Source organism: Triticum aestivum, chromosome 2A, assembly GCF_018294505.1.
Source record: "Triticum aestivum cultivar Chinese Spring chromosome 2A, IWGSC CS RefSeq v2.1, whole genome shotgun sequence".
NCBI classification, from domain to species: Eukaryota; Viridiplantae; Streptophyta; class Magnoliopsida; order Poales; family Poaceae; genus Triticum; species Triticum aestivum.
In genome coordinates, this window is record NC_057797.1 from 560,288,280 (window position 1) to 560,312,747 (window position 24,468).

General features: G+C 46.7%; 3 protein-coding genes across 3 annotated transcripts; 1 reads left to right on the forward strand and 2 right to left on the reverse strand.

Annotated features, from left to right (window-relative positions):
* The first annotated feature begins 16,510 nt into the window (after window positions 1–16,510).
* LOC123185567 (galactose mutarotase-like) lies at window positions 16,511–18,924 on the forward strand. The gene is made up of 5 exons (XM_044597428.1): window positions 16,511–16,852; window positions 17,695–17,744; window positions 17,861–17,984; window positions 18,056–18,163; window positions 18,249–18,924. The coding sequence occupies exons 1-5, from the start codon at window positions 16,678–16,680 to the stop codon at window positions 18,872–18,874; spliced, it is 1,083 nt and encodes a 360-aa protein (XP_044453363.1). The 5' UTR covers window positions 16,511–16,677; the 3' UTR covers window positions 18,875–18,924.
* Window positions 18,925–19,783: 859 nt separating this feature from the next.
* On the reverse strand, window positions 19,784–21,231 carry LOC123185568 (uncharacterized). The gene is made up of 3 exons (XM_044597430.1): window positions 20,977–21,231; window positions 20,262–20,324; window positions 19,784–20,139 (listed from the first exon to the last, which is right to left on the reverse strand). The coding sequence occupies exons 1-3, from the start codon at window positions 21,100–21,102 to the stop codon at window positions 20,002–20,004; spliced, it is 327 nt and encodes a 108-aa protein (XP_044453365.1). The 5' UTR covers window positions 21,103–21,231; the 3' UTR covers window positions 19,784–20,001.
* A 393-nt stretch (window positions 21,232–21,624) lies between these two features.
* Window positions 21,625–23,688, reverse strand: LOC123185569 (pectinesterase). Its single transcript, XM_044597431.1, has 2 exons — window positions 22,676–23,688; window positions 21,625–22,557 (listed from the first exon to the last, which is right to left on the reverse strand). The coding sequence occupies exons 1-2, from the start codon at window positions 23,670–23,672 to the stop codon at window positions 21,863–21,865; spliced, it is 1,692 nt and encodes a 563-aa protein (XP_044453366.1). The 5' UTR covers window positions 23,673–23,688; the 3' UTR covers window positions 21,625–21,862.
* Between the last annotated feature and the right edge of the window lie 780 nt (window positions 23,689–24,468).

The following is a 24,468-nucleotide window of genomic DNA, read 5'->3' on the forward strand; positions in this document are numbered from 1 at the left end:
CAAGCATTTCGAGTGCAGCAACGTCAGGCCTGAGGACTTTGTCAAGTTTGCCTCGTTCCAACTCAAAGACCAAGCTGCATAATGGTATCAGCAGTACAAAGATTCCAGAGGAGGTCGTGTGATTACCTGGGATGAATTCCGTCAAGACTCCAAAGCTCACCACATTCCTCAAAGTGTTGTTGAGAGCAAGCGTGAGGAGTTCCGCAATCTGAAGCAAGGCGGCTTGTCTGTTTACCAGTATAACATCATGTTCCAGAAGCTCGCTGTTTTGCTAAGCAAGACGTCCCTGACGAGAAGAGCATGATTTATCAGTTCATAGGTGGCCTCAGAGAAGATCTCCAACTAGCTCTTGTGCTTTTCGAGCCGCAGAAGTACGATGAGTTTTACAACATGGCACTGAAACAAGAGACTGCTCAACTCAAGTGCGATGCTTCCAAGAAACGAGTCAGGGATGCAACTCCTTCTTCCTCAACTCAAGTGGCAACTAAGCAGCAAAAGTATTGGTTGCCTCCTCCTCCTCCTCTGTTCCGTCAGCCTTATCAGTAGAAGGGCAAAGGTGGCAATGGATCTTCCCACCCACCCAACCCAGGCTTTCAGAACAAGACTTCATCTCAAGCTCCAAGATCAAGTGCTCCGTATCACCGTCCGCTTTCAGAGGTCACGTGCAACAAGTGTCAGTAGAAGGGTCACTATGCCAACAAATGCTTCAATCAGAGGTGTCTTCCTCCTCCTCCTGTGAGATCTGCTAGCACCGCAGTGGTCAAGCATAATCCCAAGTTTGCAAAGGTCAACATGATGAACGCAGCTCAGGCAGAGGACTCGTCAGATGTGATAATGGGTAACCTTCCTGTTAACGATATTCCTGCAAAAGTTCTTTTTGACACTGATGCATCGCATTGTTTCATCTTGAGACCATTTGCATCTAAGCATGAGTTGGACTTCCAAGATTTGCATAGACCATTAGCAGTTGTCTCACCGGGTAAATGCTTGCATGCAAGCTACGTGGTTCCAGATGTTTCTATCACGTTGGGCGACTATAAGTTGTTGTCTTCTCCAATGGTCCTTGGTAACTCGGATATTGATCTTATTCTCGGAATGGATTGGCTTTCTAAGCACAAGGCTCAGCTTGATTGTGCTGCCAGGCAGATTCAATTGACACATTCGTCTGAGGATGTAATCGTTTTTGCCGCTCGTGATGATACCATTCGATTGTTTTCTCTCAACAAGAAGGGCGAGCTGGATGCCATCTCTCAGATTCCAGTCGTTTGCGAATATCAAGACGTCTTTCCAGAAGAGCTTCCAGGAATGCCTCCACACCGGCCAGTTGAATTCGTCATCGATCTTGAGCCTGGCACGGAACTTGTTTGCAAATGTCCTTACAAGCTTGGACCTGAAGAGTTGAAGGAGCTGAAGAAGCAACTCGATATTCAAGAGCATATGGGTCTCATCTGACCTAGTTCTTCTCCATGTGGTTGTGGAGTTCTTTTTGTGAAAAAGAAGGATGGAACGGACCGACTTTGTGTTGACTACCGTCCATTGAACAAGAAGACCATAAAGAACAAGTACCCACTTCCCAACATCAATGAGCTTTTCGAACAACTCAAAGGTGCTCAAGTATTCTCCAAGCTTGATCTCGTATGGGCTCTCATCAGATTCGCATTCGTGAAGAAGATATCCCCAAGACAGCATCCGGAACAAGCTATGGTTCATATGAATACACTGTCATGTCTTTCAGCCTAGTCAATGCTCCGCCAACTTTCTCTCGCATGATGAACTTCATCTTCAACGCCTACACAAATGACTTCGTCTTGGTCTACTTCAATGACATTTTGGTATTTTCCAAGAACAAGGAGGATCATGCCAAGCACTTGAGATTGGTTCTGGATAAACTCAGAGAACATCAGTTCTATGCGAAGTTTTCAAAGTGCGAGTTTTGGCTCGATGAGGTTCTCTACCAAGGGCATAGATGTTAATCCTGAGAAGGTGTCTGTAATTGTGAATTGGGAACCACCTCAGAATGTGAAGCAACTCCGCAGCTTCCTTGGGCTCGCAAGCTATTGTCGAAGGTTCGTTGAGAACTTCTCTAAGATCACGCAACCTCTTTCCAACCTTCTCCAGAAGCATGTGAAGTATGTCTGGTCGCCTGAATGTGACATTGCTTTCAACACCCTGAAAGAGAAGTTAGTCACTGCTCTAGTTCTGACTCCTCCTGATGAATCGAAACCGTTCGAGGTCTTCTGTGATGCTTCCCTTCAAGGTCTCGGTGCAGTGTTGATGCAAGAGAAGAAAGTTGTGGCCTATACCTCTCGCCAGTTGAAGACCAATGAAAAGAACTACCCCACTCATGACCTCGAGTTGGCGGCAGTTATCCATGCTCTTTTAATTTGGAGACATCTCTTGTTGGGAAGAAAACTGGACATCTTCACTGATCACAAGAGTCTCAAGTACATCTTCACCCAGTCAAACCTCAACCTCAGGCAGACTCGTTGGGTCGAAATGATTCAAGAGTATAATCCGAGTATTGAATATACTCCAGGCAAGGCCAATGTAATTGCTGACGCATTGAGCAGAAACGCTTACTGCAACAGTTTGATTCTCAAGCCTTACCAACCAGAGCTTTGTGAAGCTTTCCGCAAACTCAATCTCCAAGTTGTTCCTCAAGGATTCCTTGCCAACCTCCAAGTCTCTCCTACTTTGGAAGATCAGATTCGTGAGGCTTAACTTCTTGATGCTATGGTGAAGAAGGTGAATTGGGATTGCCAAGAGTCAACCCAAGTACAAGTGCTATCGTCTTGATGACAAGGATACTCTATTCTTCGAGGATCGCATTGTTGTGCCTAAAGGTGACCTTCGTAAAGTCATTATGAATGAGGCTCACAATTCACTCCTCTCTATTCACCCTGGAAGTACAAAGATGTACCATGACCTCAAGCAGTCGTATTGGTGGACTCGAATGAAGCTCGAGATTGCTCAGTTTGTGAATGAATGTGATGTCTGCAAAAGAGTGAAAGTAGAACACCAACGACCAGCTGGTCTCCTCCAACCTCTTGCCATTCCAGAATGGAAGTTTGACCATATTGAGATGGACTTCATGACTTGATTTCCAAAGTCCAAGCATGGCAATGATGCTATCTTTGTTGTCATCGACAAGCTCACCAAAGTGGCTCATTTCCTTCCTATCAAAGAATCTATCACAACAGCTCAGTTAGCAGAGCTATATACCTCCAGGATTGTCTCTCTGCACGGCATTCCGCAGTTGATATCTTCAGATCATGACAGCATCTTTACATCTAAGTTCTGGGATTCTTTCCAGAAGGCCATGGGCACCAACATTCGCTTCAGCACAGCTTTTCATCCTCAAACCAGTGGCCAAGTCGAGCGAGTAAATCAAATTCTTGAAGATATGCTCAGAACTTGTGTCATCTCTTTCGGTATGAAGTGGGAAGATTGTCTTCCATATGCCGAGTTCTCCTACAACAATAGCTTCCAAGCGAGTTCGGGCAAGGCCCCATTCGAGATTCTCTATGGCAGGAAGTGTCGTACTCCTCTTAACTGGTCAGAGACGGGCGAACGCCAACTTCTTGGCAACGACTTGATCACAGAGGCAGAAGAAATGTGCAAAGTCATTCGTGAAAATCTCAAAGCCGTGCAATCGCGCCAGAAGGGTTACTACGATAGCAAACATCGTGACTTGGCTTTCGAGATCGGAGACCATGTCTACCTCCGCGTCTCTCCAATGAAAGGTACTCGTCGCTTCGGTATCAAAGGGAAGCCTGCCCCTAGATACGTGGGTCCTTTCAAGATCATTGGCAAAAGAGGCGATCTCGCCTATCAACTTGAGCTTCCGTCCAACTTTGCAAACGTGCACGACGTGTTTCACGTGTCTCAACTCTGCAAGTGCTTCAAGACTCCTGAACGCACCATCAACTTCGAAGAGATTGATCTCCAAGAAGACTTGTCTTATCATGAGCACCCCATTGCTATTCTTGAAGAAATTGAGCGCAAGACTCGCAACAAGTCTATCAAATTCCTAAAAGTCAAGTGGTCACATCATTTCGACCATGAATCCACCTGGGAATGCGAGGGCCACCTCCGTTCTGAGTACCCGGAGTTTTTCCAGTCGTAGATCTCGAGACGAGATCCTTTCGTAGTGGTGGAGTGTTGTAACACCCCGTATGTAACTTGCCATATTTGTATTCCAACTCTTGCCATTTCCGGCACTAAGTTATGATTTTTCCTCGTTGTCGGTTTTTTGTCTTTGTCATGCATCTCATATCATGTCATCATGTGCATCTCATTTGCATACGTGTTCGTCTCATGCATCCGAGCATTTTCCCCGTTATCCATTTTGCATTCCGGTGCTCCTATGTCCTCCGGTGTTCCTTTCTACCTCTTTTCGCGTGTGGGTGTTAAACGTTTTTGAATTGGACTAAGACATGCCAAGCGGCCTTGGTTTACTACTGGTAGACCGCATGTCAAGTTTCGTGCCATTTGGACTTCGTTTGATACTCCAACGGTTAATCGAGGAACCAAAAAGGCCTCGTGTGTGTTGCAGCCCAACACCTCTCCAAAGTGGCCCCAAACCCACCTAAACCCCTTCCATCATCTAGGTCGTTCGATCATGATCGCGTGGCCGAAAACCGTGCTCAATTTGGAGCCTCCTAGCTCCTCCTACCTATAAAAAGGCCTCTCCCCCCGAAATCTCGGGTCTCTTCCACCCCTAACCCTAGATCCCTCGTCCTTCCATGTGTCAGACACATCGCCGCCGCCGCCAATCGCCTGCCGCCACGTCACCGCCGCCGTCTTCTCTCTCCTCCGCGCCCGTCGCGGCCCGCCGGGGCCCGTGGCCGGCCCTCCCCGCCGCCCGACCGGGCCGCGCCCCGTGCCTCACCCGGTCGCTCGCCGCCCCCGACGCCGCTCCGCCGCCCGTCGGCGTCGCACGCCTCGCTGCCGCGAGTTCGGCCGCTGGAGCCCGCCGCCTCTCCGCCTCGTCGCCCTCCTCACCGGCGTGCTCCATCACCGCCGCCCGAGGCCACCGAGCCCCCTCGCCGCCCCTTCCTCGCCTCGCCGTTGTCCAAGTCCAACTCCGGCGAGCTCCATCATCGACTCCGGCGAACTCCGGTGAACCTCGAAGTCTGTGCCCCGATCCGGATCCAGATCTGGAAACCCTAACCTCGGTTGACCTTTTGCCCTCGTTTTCAGTAATTTTTGCATATGTTCATCGCATCATAACTCTGCAACCGTGGCTCCGTTTTGGGCGTGTAGCATATCAAATTATGGAGCACCCTAGCTTGACTCAATCTTTGTCCTGTCAATATTTTTATGCCATGTATTCTTGTTGTTACAGAGTGATCCATGCCTCTTTTGAGCATGATCAGTAAGGATGTTTTGTAGATATTGTTGTGCTCTATCCATCCATGTCTTTGTTTTCAATTATGGAGCACCCTAGCTTGACTCAATCGAGCTCTACTTTTGTTATAAAATGTTCCTGGCAGAATGTTTACGTGTTAAGCATTTTTGCCGAGGTTGTTGTAGTTGATCCATGCATGCTATGTTGTTGTTCTTGCCATGTTTAACTTCTATGCCATGTCTACTTGCTGGGTGTATGCTTAGTTTGTCATGCAATGCCTTGTGGTGAGTGCATCGAGCTCGTAAACAAGCCTACTTAATATCTGTTTTGCCATGTTTCAGTTTTCTACCAAGTCTGAATCTGTTAACGATAATTGCTATGTTCACATGGTTGCCATTGTATTTTCTGATCCCTTTTGGATTATGGTCAGTAAGGGACTTTTGTTGTATGCTTTGAGTAGATTCATGCCATGCCTTGCTTTGCCATGATATGTTCCTGTAGCATGTTGATATCTTGCTCTAAATATTGCTTCCTGATGTTAAATTCCTGGCATGTTGTTATTTTCACTAAGTTTCTAACGTGATATTTTTTGCACTTTTGCTATGCTTGTTTGAACCTACTATTGAGTGAATTAGCCGTAGCTCAGTGTTCATGTTTTGTCAAGAATCTTGAGTGGATACCTGCCATGTATTTTGTTGCTATGTTAGAGTGCAGTAGCTTGTTGTTCTTGATGCATTTAGATGGCCTCGTGCTGTTAATCGCAGAATGGTGCCATATTTGTTTTGCTTGTCATTTCCAAACCGTGCATCCGATTCCAGTGATTTTTGTATCGATTTCGACTGAAATCAACTCCTCTTTCCTGTGGCACTCTTGGTTTTCCACGTTGAGGCCAGGTTCAATCATTCCTTTCTGAAGCATGCATAGGCATCGCATATCACATCCCGCATATCATGCCATGTTTTGCATCATTGTTGCTTGCGCATTGCACGTGGTTGATTGTGTGTCCCTTTGCTTTTGTTCTTGCTTTGGGTAGAGCCGGCAGACGAGTACATGATCGAGGATCATGTTGAGTACGCTTACGAGGATCAAGCTAACGTCAACTCGGAGAACTTTGCAGGCAAGATGACCATACCCTCGAAATCACTTCTATCTTTGCTTGCTAGATGCTCGTTCTTTTGCTATGCCTATGCTATGATACCTACCACTTGCTTATCATGCCTCCCATATTGCCATGTCAAACCTCTAACCCACCTTGTCCTACCACACCGTTGTTTGGCTATGTTACCGCTTTGCTCAGCCCCTCTTATAGCGTTGCTAGTTGCAGGTGAAGATTTGAGTTTGCTCCTTGTTGGAACATGTTTATTTGTTGGGATATCATTATTATATCTTGTCTATTTTAATGCATCTATACACTTGGTAAAGGGTGGAAGGCTTGGCCTTATACCAGGTGTTTTGTTCCACTCTTGCCGCCCTAGTTTCCGTCAAACTGGTGTTATGTTCCTTGATTTTGCGTTCCTTACACGGTTGGGTTATAATGGGAACCCCTTGACAGTTCACCTTGAATAAAACTCCTCCAGCAATTCCCAACATTGGTTTTACCATTTGCCACCTAGCCTCTTTTCCCTTGGGTTCCGCGGACTCAAGGGTCATCTTTATTTTAAACCCGCGGGACAGTGCTCCTCTGAGTGTTGGTCCAACTTGTCAGCCGCCGGTGGCCACCAGGGGCAACTCTGGGCTGGCCTACCGGAAGTTTGGATAATCCGGTGTGCCCTGAGAACGAGATATGTGCAGCTCCTATCGGGATTTGTCGGCACATTTGGGTGGCTTTGCTGGTTTAGTTTTACCATTGTCGAGATGTCTTGTAACCGGGATTCCGAGTCTGATCAGATTGTCTTGGGAGAAGGAATATCCTTCATTGGCCGTGAGAGCTTGTGATGGGCTAAGTTGGGACACCCCTGCAGGGATTTGAACTTTCGAAAGCCGTGCCCGCGGTTATGGGCAGATGGGAATTTGTTAATGTCCGGTTGTAGAAAACCTGAAACTTAACTTAATTAAAATGAATCAACAAAGTGTGTGGCCGTGATGGACTCTTTTCAGCGGAGTCCGGGAAGAGAACACGGTCTCGTGTTATGCTTGAACGTAGATTGTTCTAGGATCACTTCTTGATCATAGTTCATCGATCATGCCTCTGCCTTCTCTTCTCGCTCTCATTTGCGTATGTTAGCCACCATATATGCTAGTGCTTGCTGTAGCTCCACCTCATACCTTTTACCCTTCCTATAAGCTTAAATAGTCTTGATCGCGAGGGTGTGAGATTGCTGAGTCCCCGTGACTCACAGATTCCTTCCAAAACCAGATGCAGGGACCGATGATACCGCTCCAGGAGATTCGACTGAGCTCAAGTGGGAGTTTGATGAGGACTCAGGACGATACTATGTTTCTTTTCCAGACGATCAGTAGTGGTGCCCAGTTGGGGCGATCAGGGACTTTGTTGCATTTGGGGTTGTTCTTTATTTTGGTTCTGTAGTCGGACCTTGATTGTATCTGGATGAATGTAATGATATTTATGCTATTGTGTGACGTGGCGAGTGTAAGCCAACTATGTACCTTTTTCCCTTATTCATTACATGGGTTGTGTGAAGATTACCCCACTTGCGACATTGCTTACAATGCGGTTATGCCTCTAAGTCATGCTTCGACACGTAGGAGATACAGCCGCATCGTGGGCGTTACACTTATGGTATATAATCCCATTTGCCCTAGAAAAATTGAGAGGACTTTCGGGACGGAACGCCGATACGTCCATTTTGCATCATGTTTTCTTAATGTTATTTATAATGTGTTTACCCATAACAATGTTTTTTGGAGTAATTCTAATGCCTTTTCTCTCATAATATGCAAGGTTTACACAAAGAGGGAGAATTCCGGCAGCTGAAAATCTGGACCTGGAAAAGCTACGTCACGCCACCTATTCTGCACAACTCCAAATGAGCTGAAACTTCACGAAGAATTTTGATGGAATATATGAGGAACATTGGAGCCAATAAGTACTAGAGGGGGCCACCAGGTGGGCACAACCCACCCGGGCGCGCCCTGGTGGGTTGTGCTCACCCAGGCCCACCTTCGGTGCCCATCTTCTGGTATATAAGTCATTTTGACCTAGAAAAAAAATTAAGGAGAGGACTTTCAGGATGAAGCGCCGCCGCCTCGAGGCGAAACTTGGGGCAGGAGCACTTTTGCCCTCCGACGGAGCGATTTCGCTGGGGGAACTTCCCTCCCAGAGGGGGAAATCATCGTCATCATCATCACCAACAACTCTCCCATCTTGGGGAGGGAAATCTCCATCGACATCTTCAACAACACCATCTCATCTCAAACCCTAGTTCATCTCTTCTGTTCAATCTTGTTACCGGAACTATAGATTGGTGCTTGTGGGTGACTAGTAGTGTTGATTACATCTTGTAGTTGATTACTATATGGTTTATTTGGTGGAAGATTATATGTTCAGATCCAATATGCTATTTAATACTCCTCTGATCGTGAGCATGTTTATCATTTGTGAGTAGTTACTTTTGTTCTTGAGGTCACGGGAGAAATCATGTTGCAAGTAATCATGTGAACTTGATATGTGTTTGATATTTTGATAGTATGTATGTTGTGATTCCCTTAGTGGTGTCATGTGCACGTCGACTACATGAAACTTCACCATATTTGGGCCTAAGGGAATGCATTGTGGAGTATCAATAAGATGATGGGCTGCGAGAGTGACAGAAGCTTAAACCCCAGTTTATGCGCTATTCCGTAAAGGACCGATTGGATCTAAAAGTTTAATACTATGGTTAGAATTTATTCTTAAACTTTTCTCGTAGTTGCGGATGCTTGCGGTGAAGGAAATATGCCCTAGAGGCAATAATAAAGTTATTATTTATTTCCTTATTTCATGATAAAGGTTTATTATTCATGCTAGAATTGTATTAACCGGAAACATAATACATGTGTGAATACATAGACAAACATAGTGTCACTAGTATGCCTCTACTTGACTAGCTCGTTAATCAAAGATGGTTAAGTTTCCTAACCATAGACATGAGTTTTCATTTGATTAACGGGATCACATCATTAGGATAATCATGTGATTGACTTGACCCATTCCGTTAGCTTAGCACTTGATCGTTTAGTATGTTGCTATTGCTTTCTTCATGACTTATACATGTTCCTATGACTATGAGATTATGCAACCCCCATTTACCGGAGGAACACTTTGTGTGCTACCAAACGTCACAACGTAACTGGGTGATTATAAAGGTGCTCTACAGATGTCTCCGAAGGTACTTGTTGAGTTGGCGTATTTCGAGATTAGGATTTGTCACTCTGATCGTCGGAGAGGTATCTCTGGGCCCACTCGGTAATACACATCACTATAAGCCTTGCAAGCATTGTAACTAATGAGTTAGTTGCGGGATGATGTATTACGGAACGAGTAAAGAGACTTTCCGGTAACGATATTGAACTAGGTATTGAGATACCGACGATCGAATCTCGGGCAAATAACATACCAATGACAAAGGGAACAACATATGTTGTTATGCGGTTTGATCGATAAAGATCTTCGTAGAATATGTAGGCGCCAGTATGAGCATCTAGGTTCTGCTATTGGTTATTGACTGGAGACGTGTCTCGGTCATGTCTACATAGTTCTCGAACCCGTAGGGACCGCACGCTTAACATTCGGTGACGATTTGTATTATGAGTTAATGTGTTTTGATGTACCGAAGGTAGTTCGGTGTCCCGGAGGAGATCGGGGACATGACGAGGAATCTCGAAATGCTCGAGACGTAAAGATCAATATATTGGACGACTATATTTGTACATCGGAAAGGTCCCGAGTGATTCGGGTATTTTTCGAAGTACGGGAGAGTTACGGGAATTCGCCGGGGAGTATATGGGCCTTATTGGGCTTTTAAGGGAAAGAGAGAGGAGAGGCTCCACGCCCCCCAATGCTTCGTCCGAATTGGACTAGGGGGAGGGGCGGAGCCCCCTCCATCCTTCTCTTCTCTTTTCCCTTTCCTTCTCCCCTACTCCTAGTACTTGGAAGGGCTCCTAGTTCTGCTAGGAAAGGGGTAATCCTACTCCCGGTGGGAGTAGGACACCCCTAGGGCGCGCCATAGAGAGGGCTGGCCCTCCCCCTCCTCCACTCCTTTATATACGGGGAGGGGGGCACCCCTTGGAGACACAACAATTGATCATTGATCTTTTAGCCGTGTGCGGTGCCCCCCTCCACCATAATCCACCTCGGTCATATCGTAGCAGTGCTTAGGCGGAGCCCTGCATTGGTAGCATCATCATCACCGTCATCACGCCGTCGTGCTGACGGAACTCTCCCTCGAAGCTCTACTGGATCGGAGTTCATGGGACGTCATCGAGCTGAACGTGTGTTGGACTCGAAGGTGCCGTGCGTTCGGTACTTGGATCGGTCAGATCATGAAGACGTACGACTACATCAACTGTGTTGTACTAACGCTTCCACGTTCGGTGTACGAGGGTACGTGGACACACTCTCCCCTGTCGTTGCTATGCATCACCATGATCGTGCGTGTGCGTTGGAATTTTTTTGAAATTACTATGTTCCCCAATAGTGGCATCCGAGCTAGGTTTATGCGTAGATGTTATATGCACAAGTAGAACACAAGTGAGTTGTGGGCGATACAAGTCATACTGCTTACCAGCATGTCATACTTTGGTTCAGCGGTATTGTTGGATGAAGTGGTCCGGACCGACATTACGTGTACGCTTATGCGAGACTGGTTCTACCGACGTGCTTTGCACACAGGTGGCTGGCGGGTGTCAGTTTTTCCAACTTTAGTTGAACCGAGTGTGGCTACGCCCGGTCCTTATGAAGGTTAAAACAACATTAACTTGACGAACTATCGTTGTGGTTTTGATGCGTAGGTAAGAACAATTCTTTCTCAGCCCGTAGCAGGCACGTAAAACTTGCAACAACAAAGTAGAGGACGTCTAACTTGTTTTTGCAGGGCATGTTGTGATGTGATATGGTCAAGACGTGATGAAATATAAATTGTTGTATGAGATGATCATGTTTTGTTAAAGTTATCAGCTACTGGCAGGAGCCTTATGGTTGTATCTTTATTTGTATAAGATGCAAGTGCTATGTAATTGCTTTACCTTATCACTATGCGATAGCAATAGTTGCAAAAGCAATAGCTGGTGAGACGACCATGTGACGACATGTTGATAAAAGATCAAGATGATGGAGATCATAGTGTCATGCCGGTAACAATGGAGATCATGACAGTACTTTGGAGGTGGAGATTAAAAGCACAAGATGATGATGGCCATATCATGTCACATATTATGATCGCATGTGATGTTTATCTTTTATACATCTTATTTTGCTTAGTTCGGCGGTAGCTTTATAAGATGATCCCTTACTAAATTTCAAGGTAAAAGTGTTCTCCCTGAGTATGCACCGTTGCCAAAGTTCGCCGTGCCGAGACACCACGTGATGATCGGGTGTGATAAGCTCAACATTCATCTACAACGGGTGTAAGACAGTTTTACACACGTAGAATACTCAAGTTAAACTTGACGAGCCTAGCATATGCAGATATGGCCTCGGAACACCGAGACCGAAAGGTCGAGCGTGAATCATATAGTAGATATGATCAACATAGTGATGTTCACCATTGAAAACTACTCCATCTCACGTGATGATCGGACATGGTTTAGTTGATTTGGATCACGTGATCACTTAGATGATTAGAGGGATGTCTATATAAGTGGGAGTTCTTAATTAATATGATTAATTGAACTTTAATTTATCATGAACTATGTCCTGGTAGTATTAGCATATCTATGTTGTAGATCAATAGCTCGCGTTTAGCTCCCCTGTTTTATTTTTGATATGTTCCTAGAGAAAAATAAGTTGAAAGATGTTAGTAGCGAAGATGCGGACTAGCTCCGTGATTTGAGGATTATCCTCATTGCTTTATAGAAGTATTATGTCCTTGATGCACCGCTAGGTGATAGAACTATTGCAGGAGCAGATGCAGACGTTTTGAACGTTTTGACAAAAGCTCGGTATGATAACTACTTGATAGTTTAGTGCACCATGCTTTACGTCTTAGAACCAGGACTTAAAAATGTTTTGAATGCCACGGAGCATATAAGATGTTCCAAGAGTTGAAACTGGTATTTCATACTCATGTCCGTGTTGATAGGTATGAGACCTCTGACATTACTTTGCCTACAAGATGGAGGAGAATGGCTCAACCAGTAAGCATGTGCTCAGATTGTCTGAGTACTACAATCACTTGAATCAAGTGGGAGTTAATCTTCCAGATAAGATAGTGATTGACAGAGTTCTCTAGTCACTATGACCAAGTTGCTAGAACTTCATGATGAACTATTATATGCAAGGAATAACGGAAATGATTCCCAAGCTCTTCGTGATGCTGAAATCGACGAAGGTAGAAATCAAGAAAAGCTATAAGCCTTGCAAGCATTGTAGCTAATGAGTTAGTTGCAGATGATGTATTACGGAACGAGTAAAGAGACTTTTCGGTAATGAGATTGAACTAGGTATTGAGATACCGACGATCGAATCTCGGGTAAGTAACATACCGATGACAAAGGGAACAACGTATGTTGTTATGCGGTTTGACCGATAAAGATCTTCGTAGAATATGTAGGAGCCAATATGAGCATCTAGGTTCCGCTATTGGTTATTGACTGGAGACGTGTCTCAATCATGTCTACATAGTTCTCGAATCCATAGGGTCCGCACGCTTAATGTTCGGGGACGATTTGTATTATGAGTTTATGTGTTTTGATGTACCGAAGGTAGTTCGGAGTCCCAGATGAGATTGGGGACATGACAAGGAGTCTTGAAATGGTTGAGACATAAAGATCTATATATTGGACGACTATATTCGGACATCCAAAAGGTTCCGAGTGATTCGGGTATTTTTCGGAGTACCGGAGAGTTTCGGGAATTCGTCGGGGAGTATATGGGCCTTATTGGGCTTTAAGGGAAAGAGAGAGGAGAGGCTGTGCGTCCCCTCCAATGCTTAGTACGAATTGGACTAGGGGGAGGGGTGGCGCCCCCTCCATCCTTCTCTTCTCTTTTCCCTTTCCTTCTCTCCTACTCCTACTACTTGGAAGGGCTCCTAATTCTACTAGGAAAGGGGGAATCCTACTCCCGATGGGAGTAGGACTCCCCTAGGACGCGCCATAGAGAGGGCCAGCCCTCCCCCTCCTCCACTCCTTTATATACGAGGAGGGGGGCACCCCTTGGAGACACAACAATTGATCATTGATCTTTCAGCTGTGTGCGGTGCCCCCCTCCACCATAATCCACCTCGGTCATATCGTAGCAGTGCTTAGGCGAATCCCTGCGTCGGTAGCATCATCATCACTGTCATCACACTGTCGTGCTGACGGAGCTCTCCCTCGAAGCTCTGCTGGATCGGAGTTCGTGAGACGTCATCGAGCTGAACGTGTGCTGAACTCAGAGGTGCCGTGTGTTCGGTACTTGGATCGGTCGGGTCGTGAAGACGCACGACTACATCAACTACATTGTGCTAACGCTTCCTCTTTCGGTCTACGAGGGTACGTGGACACACTCCCCCCTCTCGTTGCTATGCATCACCATGATCCTGCGTGTGCGTAGGAATTTCTTTGAAATTACTACGTTCCCCAACATGCGGGAGGGTTAATCATAAGTAGGAGGTTTGTTCAAGTAAGAACGTCACCTAAGCACCGGTTCACCCACATATCAAATTATCAAAGTAGCGAACACAAATCAAACCAACATGATGAAAGTGACTAGATGAAATTCCCGTGTACCCTCAAGAACACTTTGCTTATCATAAGAGACCATTTTGGCCAGTCCTTTGCCTCAAAAGGATTGGGCTACCTTGCTGCACTTTTGCTAGTACTATCATTACTTGCTCGTTACAAATTATCTTGCTATCAAACTACTCTGCTACTTACAATTTCAGCACTTGCAGACATTACCTTGCTGAAAACCACTTGTCATTTCCTTCTGCTCCTCGTTGGGTTCGACACTCTTACTAATCAAAAATATCTACAATTGATACCCTATACTTGTGGGTCATCAAACGCCGCCATCTCGAGGCAAAATCTGGTCAGGAGCACTTTTGCTCTCTGGCGGAGCGATTCCGCCGAGGATACTTCCCTCCGGGAGGGGAAAAGCGAAGCCATCGTCATCACAAACAACCCTCTCATCATGGGAGGACCAATCTTCATCAACATCTTCACCAACACCATCTCACCTCAAACCCTAGTTCACCTCCTGTATTCAATCTTTGTCTCAAAACCTCAGATTGGTACCTATGGGTTGCTAGTAGTGTTGATTACATCTTGTACTTGATGCTAGTTGGTTTATTTGGTGGAAGATTATATATTCAGATCCATGATGATATTCAATACCCCTCTGATCTTGCACATGAATATGATTTGTGAGTAGTTACTTTTATTCTTGAGGACATGGGAGAAGTCTTGTCATAAGTAATCGTGTGAATTTGGTATTCATTCGATATTTTGATGATATGTATGTTGCTGTTTTCCTTAGTGGTGTTACGTGAACGTCGACTACATGACACTTCACCATATTTGGGCATAAGGGAATGCATTGTGGAGTAGTAATTAGATGATGGGTTGCTAGAGTGACAGAAGCTTGAACCCTAGTTTATGCGCTATTCCGTAAGGGCTGATTTGGATCCATATGTTTCATGCTATGGTTAGATTTATCTTAATTCTTTTTTCGTAGTTCTGGATGCTTGTGAGAGGGATTAATCATAAGTGGAAGGCTTGTTCAAGTAAGAACATCACTCAAACACCGGTGCACCCACATATCAAATTATCAAAGTAACGAACATGAATCAAACAAACATGATGAAAGTGACTAGATGAAATTCCCATGTGTCCTTAAGAGCCTTTACTTGCTATAAGAGAAAGTTCCGGCCTGTCCTTTGCTACAAAAAGGATTGATCTACCTTGATGCACCTTTGTTATCGTTACTACTATTTGCTCGTTACAAATTACCTTGCTATCAAACTATCTGTTACCGACAATTTCAGTGCATGCAGATAATACCTTGCTGGAAACCGTTTGTCATTTCTTTCTACTCCTCATTGGACTCTACACTCTTATCGAAAGAACTAGGATTGATCCCTTATAGTTGTGGGTCATCAGGAGTCTGAGGACCTGGGGTGTCCAGAAGGTTTATGTCCTCTCCAGGGACCCGGTCCTTGGGAACATGTGGGTTCCAACAGAGGCACATTAAGGTCTAGGGTTTTACCCTTGATGAAATTTTCCGTGTTGGGTGGCTTCATAGGAGTGGTAGCATGGTCCCCAACATCCTTGAATACCTCGACCCCTCTTAATAGTGCGGTTGTCCTGTGACTCAAATAAAATAAAATAAATCTTTGAGTCTTCAGAAAACTGGTGCCCTTTTCCCTTTTTGAATTAGGGGGTCAGCCATGTCCGTAGACAACTATTGAAAACGACATTAGACCTCACAAACCCCATTGTCATCAACACCAAAATACCATTGAAGGAACAACACACTTTCAAGTTAAAAGTCCAAAAATGTTTTAATTCATGAATCACAAATATGATTTATGATCCATCTTCGTGTAGATTTGTCTCGACAAGAGCTTCGATACTATATCCCATATGTATATGTTTTGACAATAAAATTCACCTTAAAGTTGTCATCCCATGATGTATGAAGTTTGCGGTGTATTGGTACCAAAATTGTTCAACAACCAGCCAACCACATTATTTTCTAGCAAGTTAGAGTAACCTAGCAAGTACCGACGAAAAAAGAGTAGTTGAAGCAAGCTCACATGTGGTTTTTTTAAGGTAACCCTATGTAAAATCCAACAATAAAAGCATACTGTCAATCAGGACAATGGTTTGAGAGATAAAAATTAAAATAAAATAAAATTAAAGACTAATGTCATGCATATGGGTCATTGTTGCATGCATGCAATCATGCCGCACCTCTCCCTAGTCCACTCATTTTTTAAACCGTGTTTACGCTTGAACTGGAGTCCTTGAACTGCCAACCAACCGTGCATTTTTTTCCTACAGGTTCTTGGAGCCATTAGTCATCGAGCATGCAGATCTCTAGAAAAAGTCCACTAGACGAGATCTTCTCACTTCCTCGATAGCGAGTGCTCCTAGTTGATATAACTGACCATCCGTTCTACTACGTGTGATCCACTCGGTTTAGTGCCCGCACCTTCTAAGCCATCGTCTTCTTCCTGTGTGCTAATCCAATGGCTAGGGTTCTATCGTTTCTCGTGCTCTTGTACCTTGTGGCCTCTACGCTGGTTTGCGTCAGCGAAGCGAGGAAGATGGTTGGGATATACATGCTCAAGAAAGGGGATTTCTCCGTGAAGGTCACCAATTGGGGCGCCACTATCATGTCGATCATCGTCCCCGACAACAAAGGTATGATGAGCAGATGATGTTCCTTCATTTCAATACAATATAAAATCAAACATTATTCTTTTGTTGGTACCCAGAAATCATGCAGCCTCTTAGGATGACACATGTTGGGTTTTTTCAAGGGTTAAGTGATATCAAAATAAATTTGTGGCGTTGATGTCCATGAATATATCCATAGATGAACAAAAAAACCATTTCCATGCGCAAATTCGATGAGTATTCATGCCAATTGGGTTTTATTGGCGTAATAAATTATAGCATTACGAATGAAGAATAAGCAAAATGTTTTTTTTTACAAGAACATAGGGGAGTTAGATTTCCCAATTATATATTTCCCATTCATATATAGATGATGTTTTAGGCACTAACACGATCTCTAGTGTGCATTTTTATCATTAATTTCATAGGCTCGTGTTAGGAGAAAAATATCTTGCACCTCTCTTTCATGTGCCCATTATTAGTAAAACTTAATAAAGTTCGAATGTGCATATTAAAAAGTTATCTACTTACAAAAGGAAGGGTTGTGTGATAAATCTTTGATGGCCCACATTATATAAAGGTTTTAATTCCCTTTGTAAAGAATTGCATTCCATGCCGACTCATAAATAATCGGATTACCAACCCTGAGTTTTGCCCCATACACAAATTAAAACACCGCACCTATACACATGTGGGTTTGGCTATCCAAACTCCTGAGTATTCCTCAAAAGAAAAAGAACTCATGAGTAAAACTGCCATGTTTAATAGCTTCCTTCATTTTTATTTTTATTTTGCGGGTAGCTTCCTTCATTTGTTGTGAGCTTGTTTTTGTGTGCGAGGCTTGATATGCCGAAATGATTTTGTAGGGAATTTGGCCGATGTTGTGCTGGGTAAAGACACCCTCGCTGAATATGTTGTAAGATCATCGAATTCCATCTTCTCCAACTAATCTACATATGAGCCCAACGTCTTAGGATTATTGTTATCACAATTTCAATTCGTTTCCTCTGAATATTTCCTCTTGCGGACCAGAACGATACGGCCTACTTCGGGCCGCTGAGCGGGCGCGTAGCACAACGAATGGCCAGAGGCCGGTTCGTCCTCGACGGCAAAGTATACCACACGTACATCAACGACGGCAGGAACGCCATCCATGGTATGCATTGTTCGATTCTGTCAAAGAGCTACCCGCGATAACACGCGGTAATTAATTTTCTGTTGTTATAGGTGGCCACAGGGGATTCAGCAAAGTCATATGGACGGTGAAGGAGTACGTCGCCGGCGGCGACTCCCCGTATATCACGCTCTACTACCGCAGCTTCGACGGGGAGCAAGGTCGGAGAAACGATACGACCCATTTTACCAAAGAAAATGTTGCATGTAATGTGATCAATCATGCTTGCAACCAATTATTAACCAGGATTCCCCGGAGACTTGGACGTGTACGCGACGTACCAGGTGTCGAGCCCGTACGTGCTGAGCATCCGCACGAACGCGACGGCGCTGAACAAGGCGACGCCGGTGAACTTCCTGCAGCACGTGTACCTCAACCTGGGCGGGCAGGGCAGCGGCGACGTGCTGGGCCACACGCTCCAGCTCTCCGCGTCCCGGTACACCCCGATGGACGAGGAGCTCCTCCCGTCGTCGGGCCGCGTCGACCCGGTGGCCGGCACCAACTACGACTTCCGGACGCCGACGCCCATCGGCGCGCGCATCCGGCAGGTCATGGGCGGCAAGGGCGTCCGCGGGTACGACATCAACTACGTGATCGACGGGGCCGGCATGCGGAGGGTGGCGGCGGTCCGGGACGGCGCGTCCGGGCGCGCGCTGCAGCTGTGGGCCAACCAGCCGGCCATGCAGCTCTACACCGGCAACGGGCTGAACAACACCAGGGGGAAGGGCGGCATCGTGTACCGGCAGTACGCTGGGTTCTGCCTTGAGACGCAGGCGTACCCGGACGCCGTGAACCACCCCGAGTTCCCGTCCGTGACGGTGAGGCCCGGCCAGGTGTACAAGCACGACATGCTCCTCAAGTTCTCCTTCTAACTTTGTAGTAGTACATTCCCATCGAGAAAATAAAATAAAAATTAGGCGTGTATGATGTGTTGGGTTTGGGCCAGGGCATCGGGTATCTTCTTTGCAAACGGGGCTGGCTGGCCCGTATGCTGCAACCAACAACGGGCCCAACTTGTGTAAGCAAAAAGTTGACTCTGAGGATCACGCCACGCTACACTCCGGTGTCGTGTCGGTGCACCGAGTGCGACGACCAGCATTGCCATCACAAGTTTGGCAGCGCGCAGGCAGTATGCGCAAGCGGCCAAGAACCGAAAGCGCAAGGAAGCCATGGTGACGCGGCACACGCCACAGCCTCGGCCACGGGGCTCACGCGCGCATCAGGTGACACGGCGACCCGCTACGTTTCCGGAGGGTCAGGTGGCAAAGGCGAAACCCTAACACGCATGGCGCGCGACGCCATGGCCACAACATCGGTTTTTCTTTTCTTTTTTTTTTCTTTTTGAGAACGGCTACAACATCGGTTGCGTGCACTGTTTACAACGGAAACGCTTTCCGCTTTTGCGACATATGTGGACATAACGTCGATTGCTTTAACAACTTATGGATTTCTTGTTAATCTCGGTCACCAGTGCACGTTGCTAAGCATGAACCTGAGCAAGAACACGCAAGAGGGTTGTGTGTGTTTTGCATTAAGATATAGTAGTAGATATCGGAGATGGTGCTGCGCTTTCAGTTATGTGCAACGTGAGCGAAGTGCTATCGTGATTTCTAGTTCTTTGCTAGAGAGTGTGGCTTGAAGATTGGATTTTTCATACAAGGCTTCCAAATGTGAAATCTTCAACAAATTGCCTAATTTTCTCGTGAAATATTCAGGCATTCGATGAATAGACCGCGCCAACGTCGGAACATGAGAGATGCATAGTTTGCTGTCGACACGCATTGGAACGAACAAAGTAAACGCCATAGCATTAAACGAAATGGATGGTTCATTCGGCGGAACATCACGGAGGAGGAATACAGGTCTCCCTTAGGTTCACATACGAGCAAACAAACACACGATTATTCATGGTTCAACATGACCAGATGGGCAGGACGCTACTACAACGGGGGGCAGTTACTACAACTTCTTGAACCGTCCGGATTGCTCATGCTCACGCTCACTTTCCTGATGGCGGCACGGTGGTCTGGGGCTGCTCCTTCACATTGGCGGTGGCTGTTGGAGGCGTTGCGGTGGTCGGGGCCTTGTCCTCCTTCTCCGGTGCCAGTGGCGGACCATCAATTTTGTAATAGGAACCCTAGAACATATACTTTCCGAACTTAATTTGTGAACGATTTTTGCTTGCACTTTGGATAGAGTGATGGTAAAATAACATGAGAGGAATCAAAGGTAAAACAATCAAAGGAATGATGCTACTACCTCGGTGAAAATCTTGAAAGCCTCTTCAGGGGACTTGGTTTTCAGCACGTACAGAGCTTCCTCCTGCATGCAGTGAAACGAGTTAGTCAAACTATGGTAATTGGACCAGGAAATTGAGACCGCTGAGTTAATTCATACAGGTGCGGCGGCGGCAGCAAACTATGCTAGTAATAAGTAAGTTGCTCCCCAAATATGTGAGTAGCAAATCATCTGGCTTTTGCATCTACTCCATATATGATGTATTCCTAATATTTTTGAATTAATGTATCTCCTCTAGTTAGTATTCAATTAATATATTCAGATTGAAGCTTTGGATCACGGATCTAAATTTCTCAAGATCTTACTCACAACTTCTTGTCGATCTATTTTGCCCATACATCAGGCCTACTATGTATTAGTGCTAGACTGGATAACACAAACAATATCTATGAGCATACGAGCAAAATACATAAGATCTAGCAAGGGATCCAAGTGTGAATCCATGAAACCAACTGTAATCTGCCTAAAAAAAATGTAACCATCATGATTTCCTATGGCTAGAATTGTATGGATCTATTACTACAATCCTAACACAAAAATGCAGAAAATTACTATAAAAAGATTCAAACGGAGAAAAGCGCGCGAAACCGTGATTTCAAAAAAGCGCGCGAAAGGCGATGCGATTCAAGAACCATATGTAAGTGGGTACTGAAATTGAGCATAGGTTCATGTATACCCTGGCGCGCGCCATTTGCTCACTGGTGAGGGTCGGGGCCTCTAGAAGGTCATCATCGTTCCGGATGTAGAAATCGTCCTCGTCGTCGGCGTCGTAAGCGTACTCCCGCCTCCTGATCGAGCCCATCCTCTTGGGATCACTTGGGAAGTTTGGGAGAAGATGGAAAGGGGATAGCAGCACACAATGCAGGGAGGGTGGGGAGGATGGGGGTCCTTTTGTAGGCGACCGGAGGCGAGTGAGACGGTGGGGAGGGGATCATACGTGCATAGTGAGAAGTGACACATATCGGGCCAGATCGGCGGCTCTCTCCTCTATCAATTCCAGTTCATTGCAGTTTGTAATCTCCCTGCCGCGTCCGGCCGGACGTCACGCATTAGGGGATGGTTGAATGCCAGGCCGGAGCGCATGCATGATAATTTGGTGAGGCGTAAATGCTAGCTTGCTTTGGAAGTTTGTTTTGACCCGGGTTAAACTTAAACACAAGCTAATGCGTACGTGGAGATTATTTTTTGAGAGGTTCGGTCGGTCCCTTCTGTCTCGGCGCTGTCACGTATACTACGTAGTAGCAGTCCAAAATAAGAAGTTGAGATGTGCAGCAAATATGAGCATAAAATAATGGAGTAGTAGTAGCAACGCAGACGCAGTTAATGGGCATCTGAATGATACATTTTCCAGTTAATCAATGTCACAACTCACAACATACACTTAATCATTTACCAGGGAAAAGAGAACTCCAGAAAAGAACAGAAGGTGATAACGGAGCAGCGAAGGTTTGCTGATCTTGCAAGCATCAGTCATCACACGTTCCGTACACACATTACGTTTACCTCGATCGGTATCTCATGTACAGGGGGCAGGCGTTGCATGCATGCATATGCATGCGCGTTTAGACCTTGAATCCGAGGTAGTTGGGCATGCCGGTGAACTTGAGCCATGTCGCCCCGTCGATGAAGGGCCCTGCGGTGAACTGCTCGGCCTCCTTGTTCCCGATGACGCGGAACCCTGGCCAGGTGACCCTCTTGCTGGTGCCGGCGCCGGGGCCGCGGTTGCCGAACTCGGCGTAGTAGAGCGTCTTGAGCGCGAAGTCGCCGTTCCACGGCATGTACCCCTCGGGCTTGATGAAGTCGGCGATCATGCTCTCCATGATGACCAGCCGCGAGAACTCCTTCCACGGCCTGCCCAGGTAGGACGGGATCTTGAAGCGGTCCGCGAACAGCTTCTGGTCCGGCACCAGGCGGCAGTTCTGGATCACCAGCCCGGACTTCATGTTGGGGTCCGTGCGGCCGTGCGCAGTCACCGAGTTCTGCTGGTTGTCCATGGGCCGGCGCGTGATGATGAGACAGTTCTGGAACACGGCGGCCGAGTTGCCGAAGATGAAGTCGATGGTGCCGGAGATGACGCAGTTGCGGAAGAACTGGCGCCGGGCGTGCACGTACAGCGTGTCCTGGAACGCGTCGAACCGGCAGTTGAAGAACGCCGAGAGGTCGCCCTGCACCCGCAGCGCCACCGCCTGGTGCTTCTCCGCGCCAGCCGTGTTGTGGAACCCCATGTTCTTGCAGATGAACCCGGCCGCCTCAATGGCTGCAGCATGCAGCAGACAAGATACGTACGAGTTAATTACTACCTGCATTGCCCTGTGCAACCTAACCTTACTCGTGCTGCACCAAATGCTAGCTAGCTATATATAGCTAGGGCTCACAGAAGGTGGCGGTCTTCATGGTGGTGATGCCGTCGGCGAAGCTCTTACTGCCGGTGACGCGGCTTTGCTTGGGGCCGTCGCCATACATGAATATGTTGACCTTGTCCTTGGGGACCATGACCATCTCTTCGTAGACCCCAGCCTTGACGTAGATCACGTACCGGCCAGGGTGATCCTTGGGCATGGAGTTCACGGCGTCCTGGATGGTCTTGAATTTGCCGCTTCCGTCCTTGGCCACAACCGCGTTCGGCGCTGGCAAGCCACCGGAGGCCAGTAGCTTCCTTTCTGGAGCCTTCATCCACGCGGGGTACTTCGACTCCTCCGCAGACAAGAGGCGGCGGCGGGAGTCGGTCTTGAACACGTCGAGGTCGAGCTTCTTGAAGATGGCGCCGAGGCTGTTGGTGATGGCGAGCGCGTTGCTGCTGAGCTCCGTGGCGTTGCGCAGGATGCCCTGCATGTCCGCCTTGAGCTTCTCGTCGGCGAAGCCATCGGCGCAGGTGTCGATAAAGGTCATCACACCGGTGATCCAGTGCTCGAGGTCGTCGGTGCGGCTAAGGAGCACCTTGATGTCGCCGCCGGCCATCTCGACCATGCCCTTGAGGTCGTCCACGGAGTCCTCCAGGAGCTCCTTGCAGTCCTGGCGCGCGCCCTCCGTCAAGGGGTCGCTCGACTTGACCTCCCCGATACTTTTTGACCGCTCCACCGCCGACTTGATCGACTCCATCGCCGACTTGGCAACGGTGGCGAACACCTCTTTGGGGTTCTCGGTGCCATTGGAGGCCGAGGTGAGGGTCTTCTCGCACGACTCCTTGTACAGCGTGGGGGCGCACAGAGACTTGACCGACTTGCCGGAGGTGGCAAGGTTGGCCTCACCTGGGACATTGAAGTTGTCGCCGGCCTTATTGTTACCGGAGCTGGTCACGGTGGCGACTACGCCCACCACGACCGCGACGACAAGGATGGCCCCCAGGCCTCCGAGGAGGAAGTTATTTGCCATTTCGGCCGGCGAGAAAGGTTGCTGAGGCACTGAAGGGAAAACACAATTTATATGGGACGGACGCATGACAATGGCAAGGGAATTCTTGATTCGAGCGCTGTTCGCGGCATGTCCTGTCCGCAGGTGGTCGTTAGGTTTTGACGTACAGAAGAGCAGTGTCTATTTAGGGATCGCGTTGGCCCTGGTCAATGGGGTGACATTCTACGGACAGTTCTTATCTGTTTCTTCCCCGCTGACTGGTCATTGTCTGTCTGCTTTCTAAAACCGGTCATGCTTGTCTCTCAAAAGGAAAATGCGGCATGCAGTCCATTTAAGCTATTCATAGTGGGCAGTATCATAAATTAGTATCATGCATATGATACTTGTCTATGATACTACCTTCATAATGCGACATGCAGTTCATTTTAGCTGCCGGTCTTTTCCTTATGAATAATCCTACATGCGCTGGGTAACACCACCCCCCACTCTGCCACATGTGCCAGCTCGTAAACTCTGTAAAAAATTATCCGTGTGGCATCACCGTTTTCTTATTCAAAAAGGCTGAAGCCATGGGCAATGGTACACCTATATAAGGACAACTCTAATCGAACCTTAAAAAGTAGAGGAGTAAACCTTAAGGCATCTCCAATGCAAGAGTGCTTGTTCAGATGCTTAGGCAATAAAAAATAATAATAACTAAAGTAGCATTGATGTAGGAGTCTATCTCCACAACGTCGGTTAATTGAACGCTAATCTTTTCTTTAAGAAAAACATCATGAATCTGTTGCGTATTTAATTAATTTTCAAATAAATTATA